The sequence below is a fragment of the Pinus tabuliformis genome, chromosome 8, assembly GCF_031772625.1.
Source record: "Pinus tabuliformis cultivar Carrire ecotype Pingquan chromosome 8, CPIR1, whole genome shotgun sequence".
Taxonomy (NCBI): domain Eukaryota; kingdom Viridiplantae; phylum Streptophyta; class Pinopsida; order Pinales; family Pinaceae; genus Pinus; species Pinus tabuliformis.
This window is the reverse complement of record NC_142294.1, coordinates 722,821,649-722,832,868: the sequence shown is the minus strand read 5'-3', so window position 1 is coordinate 722,832,868 and position 11,220 is coordinate 722,821,649. Positions and strand designations below refer to the sequence as shown.

The 11,220-nt window shown below is 40.5% G+C and overlaps 1 protein-coding gene across 1 annotated transcript; it reads right to left on the bottom strand.

The window, feature by feature from the left end:
• Positions 1-237: 237 nt before the first annotated feature.
• On the bottom strand, positions 238-3,060 carry LOC149237629 (uncharacterized). The gene is made up of 5 exons (XM_089369339.1): positions 2,608-3,060; positions 2,342-2,455; positions 1,088-2,172; positions 611-865; positions 238-391 (listed from the first exon to the last, which is right to left on the bottom strand). Exons 1-5 carry the CDS (start codon positions 3,058-3,060, stop codon positions 238-240), a joined length of 2,061 nt encoding a protein of 686 aa, XP_089225465.1.
• Positions 3,061-11,220: the final 8,160 nt, after the last annotated feature.

Sequence of the window (11,220 nt, the reverse complement as noted above, 5' to 3'; positions counted from 1 at the left end):
CACACTTTGCATTCTCTTTTTCCCTGGGGAAAAATTGTAATTTTCTATTAATTTGGAAAATTACATGTTGTAGATGCCTAAAGGCTTATATTGTATGTTAGGCCATAGCCTTCAAAATATAAGTATGTACAAAAAAATTACCCACAAAGGGTATACAGTGATTGTTCAGTAAAAAGATTTATACAAAAATATATAAGGCATAGATAGCTGATGTGTACTGCAGTATAATAGTTGTAATTAGGGCCTATCAGCCCTCTGATGTAGTTGATCGATGTATGGCCTGTGGTAGTACTGAAAATGCTCTGCTTCCCACTGTTCTTGAATTAACCATAGACCTCTGGGCTGGTTCGTGGCCTCCTTGGATAATTGATCTGCAACCTGATTGCATTCCCTGTAAATGTGTAGACAAGAAATATGATCAAAATGTGTTTTTAATTGCATGGAATCATCCAATATGTTCCTGAGTGAATGCACATGACATGCAGATGTGTTATTGAACCAATTTATAATGATTTTGGAGTCCCGAAAATCTGTAGGTGTCTGCATTCATGAGCCAATGCAAAATGTAGTAGGTGTTTGAGTGTGATGAGTTCAGCAAAGTTATTAGTACCAGCACCCAATCCCATCCGGATACAGTAAGAATGATTGTCTGATAAGTGAAATAAAATGCCCCCCCACCCCACATCCTTGTTCTTGAGCAGATCCGTCAAAATAGGCCCAAGGTTGATTACGGTTAATAGCTTCAGGTATCATTGTACGGACACGAGGAGTATGGTCATCATCAGGAACCTCATGAAATGCATTGATAATCTGAGCAATTACTAAGGGCCACCGAATTTCTTTGTTGTTGAAGATGATACTATTCCTATTCAACCAAATAGACCAACATATAATCAATGGGAGATTATGATTTTTCAGATTTGAGGACCCATCCCACCAATGGTTCCAAGCATCCAAGATATTTTGACCGAACCATCGTTGTGTGATAGCCAGGGAGGAGAGGACTTGTTCCCATATGTGACTAACAGTGGGACAAAGAAGGAAGAGATTCTCATTCGATTCCTCTGCCTGATGGTATATGACACACCAGGTCGGACCATAGTGGGATCGTTTCATCAGATTTACTCCAGTAGGGGTCTTGTTCATTAAAACATTCCACATAAATAGTTGGGTTTGAGGGGGAGCCTTAAGTTTCCAAAGAGATCGCCACCACCCCTCCAAAGCAGGTGGCTTGTGAGCAGCGTGAATGATGGGGTATCCTTCCTTGGGGGAGTATGCTCCATGTGCCCAGATGAGCTCGTCATCATCATTTGTTATACAGACATGTGATTCGATCAATGCAGAGATGTATCCCTCCCAATCCTGTAACCACTGGTCAGGTATTCCAAAATAAGCTGCAGATTTCCATGCCTGCATGAATATAGTGGAGTTCTCCAAGTCTGCAATATGAGAAATCGTAGCAATTCCCCTATCATTGAGAAAATTTATGAGATTAGGAGGAAGGCGATACATATTACCACAACCAGTCCATGGGTCCAAACCAATGCGAACTGATGTGCCTACTTTAATGCGCCAAATAAGGTCATTCCTGATGGTAGGAAGAGTGTGAAGAACAACCCTCCAGATAATCGAAATTCCTTGTCTGTGCCATGAAGGGAGTCGTATCCATTCCATAATGTGTAACAGCCATATGTATTTATATAATACCACCTCTGTCCACAGACTGCGGGAATTAAGTATGAGCCATCCCATTTTGGCTGCTAGTGCATGTGAAAATGATGGAAGGTCTTTAAGTCCCCATCCTCCCCATTTCTTGGGCAGTGCAATACGACTCCATCCCACCCAGGCAAACGGCTTTCCTTCCTTGTGACCATTCCAAAGGAATTTACAGCAAATTCTTTGGATTCGAGATAGTATACCTTGAGGAATCCATGCCAAGGACATCCAATATACTGGGGTAGCTTCCAATACGGATTTAATAAGAACCAATCTCCCTGCTCTGGATAAGAATATGTGATTCCAGTTGATAAGTCTTTTTTCTACCTTGGCCACAAGCCAGATCCAGTCTGCTATTTTATAACCATGAGATTTGATGCGAAAACCTAGGTATTTAAGTCCATCTTCCAATAGGTGTCTTTGAAATGGGAATTTCTGATATGCATATCGAGTTTCCTGTGGAGAGCATGCAGAGAAAGTAATGGATGACTTTAGCCTATTAGTTTCCATCCCAGTGGTAGCACTGAAAAGTAGCATGAGATCATAGAATGTAGAGAAATCATGAATGCCACCATTAAGGAAGATCAACACATCATCTACAAATAGGAGATGAGAGATTGTAAACCTGTTTGTTATCTTGAGGCCCTATATGCGCCCTTCTCTTCTTTCCTGCAATATCAATATGCTTAGTCCTTCCATAACCAGCAGAAATAGGAGTGGAGAAAGGGGGCACCCTTGTCTGAGACCACACTCAGCATGAAATAAATTGGAGGCAGAACCATTGATAAGAATGCTGAAAGATATAGTAGAAACGCAGCACGTGATCCATTGAATGAAAGAGAGGGGGAAGCCTAAATGTGTGAGAATCATTCTAAGATAAAGCTATATTACCCGATCAAAAGCCTTGCAGAGATCAATTTTGAGAATGGATCCTTTTAAATGCTTCATCTTAATGGAGTGAAGAGCTTCCTGAGCAGCACCAATGGCCTCATGAATTTGCCAATTATGTAGAAAGGCAAATTGCTCAGAAGAGATATTAGCATAGAGGATAGGCTTGATACAGTTGGCGATGATTTTGGAAATAATCTTGTATAGATAGTTGCGGAGGGAGATGGATAAAAAATCTTTGAAGGATTGAGGAGAGTCTACCTTTGGAATGAGGGCAATGAATGTAGAATTGATAGCCTCATACATGCGACCAGTGGTTCTGCATTCCTCCACCACCTTAAGAAGGTCCAGTCCAATAATCTCAAGAAAGGTTAAATAGAATTCAATCGACCATCCATCTGGTCCAATACTTTTATCCTTCTTGAACCATTTAAGAGTACATTCCAGTTCCCCCATGGTTACAGACTTAGTAAGATCTTATGTTGATTCGTGGTCGATGAATCGAGGGAAAAGCCTAGCAATTCGGATAATTTCGGCAAGAGAGACCCCGGAAGGTGCCTTGAAAAGCTGATGAAAGTGTGTAGTTCCAAGATGAACCAGTTGTTGAAAGGTGTGTGCAAACTGTCCATTTTCAGTAGGCATATTCCATATAGTGTTACAAGCTCGTCTCCCCTTTGCAAAATTATGGAAGAATTTAGTATTGTTATCCCTAGCCTTCAGCCAGATAGCTCAGGTCTCCTCTCGATCTTTAAGTATTTTGGTCCTTTGAGCCTCTAAATTAGTGAGAGTGTTTTTAGCTTCTTCAGAGGAGAAACCTCGTCCCTGCTCATCCATCATCTCAACCAGCTCATTCTCTATAATGCACAGTGTCTGATCATCCCGGGCTCGTTTGATTTTTTCCCATTGAATAGATAGGATCTTAAGTTCAATGAGATTGGGACAAAAACCTTCTGCCATAGTCCACCCCTGAGTAGGTGGGTGAGCTAGCCAGAATCACACTTTGTATTCTCACTTGATCACTTGCACACAATTACACTTCACGCACTAAGCTTCTATAACATAGTTACCGATCAAACGGGTACTCTAGCCCAAAAACGCCCAAAAAAACATGAAAAAAACAACCCAAAAATGAAAATTGTGTATGCCAGAACGATGTTTGTTTTAGGGTAAATTTTCAACATTTTTTTTAAATAGAAGTAAAAACCATTTTTTTTTGCAAAATGGATGAAAAAAACACCCTTAAAAAAATAATTGTTGATTCTCAAATAACAAAAAAAAAATCGGGTTACAATTTTGACATTTTTTTTTTGCTAAAGCAAGCGTAGTTCCTTCTATTCCAATTAAAAGAAAAGATACATAATATACAAAAAGGCGCAAAAGCCCAAGCTAAAGCCAAGCCCAAGCTTTTGGCCCACAGACCATGCCTCGGGCCCACAAACCAAGCCTCGGGCCCAAACAAGGTCGTTCGATCACGCCCCGCAGATCTAACGGACCAGGTGAATATCGGGTGAGCAACATGCTCACACTTTAACGACAAAAACGGACCCGAAAATATAATAAATCATCATTAAACTTCATATCGGGTCTGAATGGGATGATAACCTTTGGGCAATTTATCCACCCGAAATGCACCAGATGCAAGCGGACACAAAAAGCCTCTCCAACTAGCACGGAACTTATCTGCGCCTTCGGACCCGAAGCCTTATAGATTCAAATCTGAAATACATTTCGGGTCCGAATGGAAGGTTAACCAACGAGCTGTTTTCCGCGCGAAATGCATTGTATTTCCGCGATTATGTTGACCTGCCCACTCTTTAGTGAAGTTCTCGACGCCAAACATTAAAAGGCTTTGAAGACTTGTTCTATTACTAGTTTTCGCCTATTAAACTGAAGACTTGTTCTATTAATAGTTTCTCGCCTGTTAAACTGATAACTGTAGAATTCCTCTGCCAAATTCTGGTCTGATAACCAAAGTGAACCCCTAGTATCACTCTTGACCTCCTACTCAAATTTTTCCTCATGTCGACTAAAATTCCTCTGAACATGAAGAACACCCTGCTTATACATCATCCTGCTCATTTCCTCTGTTCTAGCAAATCTCCCTGTCTATTGATGCCTGTTTGTGGCACTCATCCCTCAAACGACCCTGAGGAGTCTCTGACCATTCATATATTTTATTGCTTTTGGCACATAGAACGCCCTCATTAGCCATAATATCCGCTAACCTGTTGGCTGTTCTTCGCACATGAGTGAAACTAAGGGTTCTCATGGTGCGCAGGTGGGATTGAATAAGATGATAGACTTGCAGTAATCTCCAGTGTTTCAAAACTTTGTCTGGCACTGATCCATTGCATATTTTCTTGACTGAGTTGATTATCAGTTCAGAATCAGCTTCAATTATGGTATTATGTAAGTTTGAGTCCTTTAATATTCCTAGGCATGTCTCTGACCATTCATATATTTTATTGCTTTTGGCACATAGAACGCCCTCATTAGCCATAATATCCACTAACCTGTTGGATGTTCTTCGCACATGAGTGAAACTAAGCGTTCTAATGGTGCGCAGGTGGGATTGAATAAGATGATAGACCTATAGTAATCTCCAGTGTTTCAAAACTTTGTCTGGCACAGAGCCATTGCATATTTTCTTGACTGAGTTGATTATCAGTTCAGAATCAGCTTCAATTATGGTATTATGTAAGTTTGAGTCCTTTAAGATTCCTAGGCATTGCTCCAGGGCCATGAGCTTTGCCATATTATTAGTGGCTTTACCCAGATGACTGTGAAAGATGGTTTTTATCAACCCCTGGTCATCCCTTATTACTCCTCCATAACCAGCAATGCCAGGGTTTCCTTTTGAGGCCCCATCTATATTGCACTTCATATACCCAGGGGGGGGGGGTTGCCAGAGATCCTTATCAGCTGATAAATGACTTACCTTCTTGGTTGTTCCCTGGGGGAAGAGCCCTTGAAGGCCCAACTGGATCAGAATCTGCCTATCCTATTCATGAGGTTGGTTCTCAAGGGGGGTTTTTATAAGGCTACCAACAGTCTCTTTGAGCTATCCTATGATCTGATCCATAATGCTCTGGGCAGAACCACTCCTATTCTTGAAGATTCTATTGTTGCGTTCTTTCCATACATCCCAAATTAGAAAGCCGGGTACCAATTCCCAAGCTTTGTTGAGAATTTCATTAGCAGAGAAATTACTCCTCCAATTCCTCAATGTGCTTTTGATGTTGCCAATGTCCCTGTCAGAATGTCTGAAGATTGAAGCTACCCAATTCCACAAGGTAGAGGTGAATGGGCATAGGTTGAGAAGGTGTTCCATAGTTTCTTCTTGTAATTTGCAAAGCTGACATCTTGATGGCCCAATTACACCTCTTTTCCACAAGTTTTCCCAAGTTAAAATCTTTTTGTGTTGCACCAACCACATGAACAATTTGATTTTCATCCAAATTTGATTCTTCCATAGGTCCTTCCAGACCATATCAGGGTTTGGAAAGTCAAGCCCAAGGGCTATTCGCTTGGCCTCTTTAAGGTTAAAGTTCCCTTCATTTTTCCTACCCCATCTTAGTTGGTCTGAAGCTATTGAAATCAAAATCTTTCTCTATTCCAAGATAGCTGTGAGAGCTTCTACCTGGGCCTTCAATGGAGAGTCCTCACTGTAAAACAGATTCTTCCATACTCTCCATTTTCCTTCGTTTCTGTTTTGCTCCCAGAAGTCATTTACCCTATGTAACCCTTTGTCATCGGTATCCTTCTTAAGATTGTCAAACTCTTCTCTTAGTAGTTTTGGCTCCTGTTGCCAATTATCTTCCCAAAACCAAGCAAGGTTTCCATCTCTGATTTCCCAGAAACTATGTTTTTGAACAATAGCTCTGTTCTCCCAAGCTTTGTTCCAGATGTGGGAGCCTTTGATTATTCCAGACATTCTGATGTGCTCCCTTTCTTGCCAATTGTTTGCATATTTCTGTTTCCAAACCTTGGCCCAAGGGGCATCTAATTCCTTTAGCCATCTCCACCAAAGTTTTGCCCCCAAAACTTTGTTTAGGATTTCAGGGTCATCAAGTCCCAAACCTCCATGTGTCTTAGGTTTACAGATCTTTTCCCAGGCTACCAGAGCCCATTTCTTTTTCTCTTCCCCTTTGCCCCAAAGAAAATCTCTTTGAATATTTCTAATGCATTGCATCACTTCTTTAGGAGTTGGAAGTGCTGAAAACATGAAAATAGGAACAGTCTGTAGGATGGATTTTGTAAGCACTAGTCTTCCTGCCAAATTCAAAGCCCTGTTTGTCCATTTCCAGATTCTGTCCTGAAGTTTATTAATAACAGGCTCCCAAACTATCTTGCTTAGAGGTTTGTCTGTTAGAGGAACTCCCAAATATTTGGAGGGTAACATTTCTCTTTGAAAACCTAGAATTCTGGTGAGGTTTCTTTGTATAGCCATATCAGTATTAAAAAAGAAAATCTTTGATTTGGTAAGGCTTACCTCAGTACCTGCAGCCAAAGCAAAGTCTTTCAAAATTTGTTTGAAGGCGAGAGCTTCTTTGACCGTAGGTGTACCCTGCAACATGGTGTCGTCCACAAATTGTTGGTGAGTCAAAGCATCCCCATTCATGGTGAGTTTGAGCCCCTGAATTTTTCCTTCTACTCTGGCAGCTTTGATCGCTTTTCCCAGCCCTTCCATCATGAGAATAAAGAGGAAGGGTGAGAGCGAATCTCCCTATCTAAGGCCTCTTGTAGGCTTGAAGGTTTTGGATGCTGAGCCATTTAGCAGAATTGAAAAGCTTGAGGTGGTAACGAGGGCCATTACCCATCTTATGCAGTTATGGTCAAAGCCATATGCTTTTATAACTTCCCTTATGTATGCCCAACTAAGCTTGTCATAAGCCTTTTCAAGATCAATTTGTATGATCATGCCTGGTTGCTTATTGCTCTTCAAAGAGTGGATCACTTCGTGAGCTTGAATGATATTATTTAGAATTTTTCTACCTTCCACATCCTGTTTGCTCAAACACTAGAGTTGGAAGAAGGGGCTTAAGCCTATTAGCGATTATTTTGGAAATAATTTTGTACACCACATTGCATAATGCTATGGGTCTGAATCTATCTGGTGTCATAGCATTTTCCTGCTTTGGGATCAAGGCTATGAAAGAAGTGTTGAGCGCCTTCAAAACAGTTTTGTTTTTCTTGCTTGACTATGTTCCAGCATGCTTTGAAGAAGTCAACATTAATCCATCCAAGCCAGGAGCTTTCCCATTTTGCATTTCTTTGATAACTTCATTGACCTCCTGTTCATTCACTGGCCTGTTAAGATTATAATTATCTTCTCTTGTCACAAGCCTAGGAATGTGTTTAGTGAAGTCATTGATGAAATGTGATATGTCTATGAGGGGCTCCTCTGCTATGCCTTGGAAGTGTTGAACCAAAGCAGATTCTATTTCTTTGTGGGTATTGAGTTGTTTTCCTTGTGTATCTTTCAGTTTTAGAATCTTGTTATGAGATCGATGATCCATAGTGGACTTGTGAAAAAACCTTGTATTCATGTCTCCTTCCTTTAACCATTGAACTCTCGATTTCTGTTTCCAAAAGATTTCCTCTTGCTGACATAAACCTTCCCAGTCTTGATGAAGCGAATCATCTTGTTTCTTACCCTCCTTAGTGAATCCCTCTGTGATGAGCTCCTGGTTAATTTCCTGTAGCTTTCCTTCAACTATTTTTTTGGCTTCGAAGATATTGCCAAACTCATTCTTATTCCAATATTTAAGCCTGAGTTTGATGTGTTTTAGCCTCCGTTGCAGAAGGAACATTTTAGTTCCCTGAACATTCAAATCTTCTGTCCACCATTTTCCAATATTGTTGTTGAAGTCCGGATGGGTAAGCCAAATGTTTTCAAATCTGAAAGGTCTATTTCTTGGCGTTCCTATAAAGGATGCTTCTAATTGAATGGGCCAGTGGTCCGAGCCTCCAAAAGGGAGAATCATAGCTGACAAGTCAAGGCCTGAGAGGATAAGGTCCTTAGAGATAATGAATCTATCAAGTTTAGAGGCCACTTGAGCAGCCCTCCCCTTTTATTGTTCCAGGTGAAGATACCATTGTAGGTTTCTGTATCTACTAGCCTCATGTTGGTAATGAAGTTCTGAAAAGCTATGGAATCTTTGCCTAGAGATCTAGTCCCACCTTTTTTTTCTGAAAGAGATTTGATCATATTAAAATCCCCTCCCAGAATCCATGGGATGCCCATATGTCTTTCTCTTAGCTCCTCCAGAGAGGTTAGAAGCCTGAATTTATCCTCAAGCTTTTGTGGACCATAGACATTTGTGATCAAATAAACTTCCTTGTCCCCCAAAGGTTGGATGACCACTGAAAGGTAGGATTCCAAGTTTCTGAGGGTTCCATAGTGTAAGAATTCCCCCTGCTGCGTTGTCTGCTTTAACTTCTAGATATTCATACTTAATAAGCCACTTGTTGTGTATCTCTCTTATTTTGTCTACAGAACATTTTGTTTCCTAGATAAAAACCAAATCTGGTTTTTCTTCCTTCATTCTATTGTTGAGATTTCGTTGTTTCCTTTTACTTCCTAGACCCCTAATATTCCATGTTGTAAGCTTCATTAAGAAAGATTTGTAAATGAGTAACTAGTTAGGTCTTTCATCTTACCTGAGTTGATCATGAGTTTTCCACATTCAATCAACAGCTCATTTTGTCTTTTTCTTCCTCTTTTTCTTCCTGGGTTCTTGGGAGCTTGTCCCTCTGTTGCCTCCATAGTTTTGACCCCTCCGTTATCCTGACTATCATGGTTTCTTTTTACCCCAGAACCCTTTTCCTGAGTTCTCCAGAGGAATAGTTGTTGCACTCTGTTAAATTCCTCTTGAGGTAGTGAGTCCACTCCTCTGGTGGTTCCTTCCTCCAGGAACTTTTCTAAATCGAGGTGCTCCCTTTCCAGTATGTCCTGCAGTTCATGCTCCTCTGTTCCCATTTCGCTTGAGGTCATCTCTTGGTCCCTATCAAGTTCCATCATGCTAGGTTGATCCTCCTTTTGTTGGCTTTTGTCATGTCTATCCTCCATGCTATCATCCTTTTCCTTCTCTACTGGATTGTCCTTCAGAACTTGCTTCGCTCTTTCATCCCCTTCTTCTTCTTCTAATATCTTGAACCTATTATGACTAGGCTACTTTTCCTCATAGATTTTTTTTGGTTCTTTCTTCCTCCTTTTCCTTTGCCGCCCACTTTGGTAAAGCTTTCAATCTCTTTACCTGGGGTTGCTTTGAAACTGCTCTCCATTTTATTTAAAGGGCAGTCTCTAAAGAGGTGCCCTTGCTCATGGCATTTCCTACATCTGAAGGGTATATGCTCGTAGTCCACCACTTGCACCCAATCTTCATCATAAACTTCTAGAATTATTTCATCATGAAAAGCCCCAGAAAGGTCCATTTCCATGCATATTCTGGCAAATGAGGTATATTTTTTGCGTTGTGTGGCCTTTGATATTTTTATGAAATGCCCTAGTTTATCACCTATGGCTTTTAGTGACTCCAGCAGCCAATAATCTAGAGGTAGGGAATAAAGTCTAATCCATATCGGCACCAAAGTAAATGTTTCTCACTCCGGGATGAAGTTCATCACCCAAGGTCGCATATAGAGACCTGTAGCCACATAGAAGTAGGGTCCTCCTTCAAATATCTTGTCCCTATCCTCGAGGTTTGTAAACACAACAGTGAAGAAACCCTTGGATCCAAGGTGCAGATCTATATCTCCCTTAGGTTTCCAATGGTTCTTTATCCACGCGTGTAGGGCCTTCTCCGTTGGCCATAACCCCATGAATTTGCAAATCACTGCATAACTCGCCATGTGCTCCCTGTGTGCTTGTAGCGTTGGGTCACTTAACACCACTCGGGGTGTAATGGAAGCCTTGGGTTTACATGGTCCTATCTGAATTCTGGGGTCAACTTTCTAACTGTCTACTTCTGTACGTTTCTCCCTTCTGACTTCCTCCTGCGTTTCTGCCATCTTCTGTGCTTTGTTGTTTTCTTGTTTTCCTCTTTCTGTATACCCGGTTTCCACTTCCATGGGCTTCTTGAAACGATTAGAGACTACATGACTGTAGGAGGGAGTAGAACTCCCCCCTTCTCTCCCCTCCATGGTACCCATCTCCGAAATTCTTTTTCGAACCCTAGTTTTGCGCGTTTTTCCTCCTACTCCCTCAACTTACTCACAAAAAACCATGTATTTATATATCTATTTTCCAATTTTGACATTTTTTAGCAATGGAATTAAAGATAAAATATTTGGACTTTGAAAAACTGTGAAATTCCAACAATTCTCGGACATGATGTTAAAGTTAAAATATCATGTCTCAAATCCTGATAATTCCAACAATTTTCATCCATGTTGTTAAAGATAAAACATCATGACTCTAAAAAACCCTGAAATTGTAATTGTTTTCAACCATAGTATTAAAGATAAGATATCATGACTTAGAAAAACATTAAAATCTTGACAATTTTTCAACCATGTAATTAAAACCTAAGATTATAACTACAAAAAAATATAAAGTTTTCAAAATATCTCAAACATGACATTATGACAAAAAACTTTAAAAATGAACACCCA

Bases quoted from the DNA above. Each gene is read 5' to 3' on its own strand.
- LOC149237629 (XM_089369339.1), bottom strand. From the start codon at position 3,060: ATGGGGGAACTGGAATGTACTCTTAAATGGTTCAAGAAGGATAAAAGT. The intron at 2,456-2,607 runs GTAATATAGCTT...GTGTGGTCTCAG, and splicing joins TCTGCAAGGCTTTTGATCGG to ACAAGGGTGCCCCCTTTCTC. The intron at 392-610 runs GTACTAATAACT...ACACATTTACAG, and splicing joins CCGGATGGGATTGGGTGCTG to GGAATGCAATCAGGTTGCAG.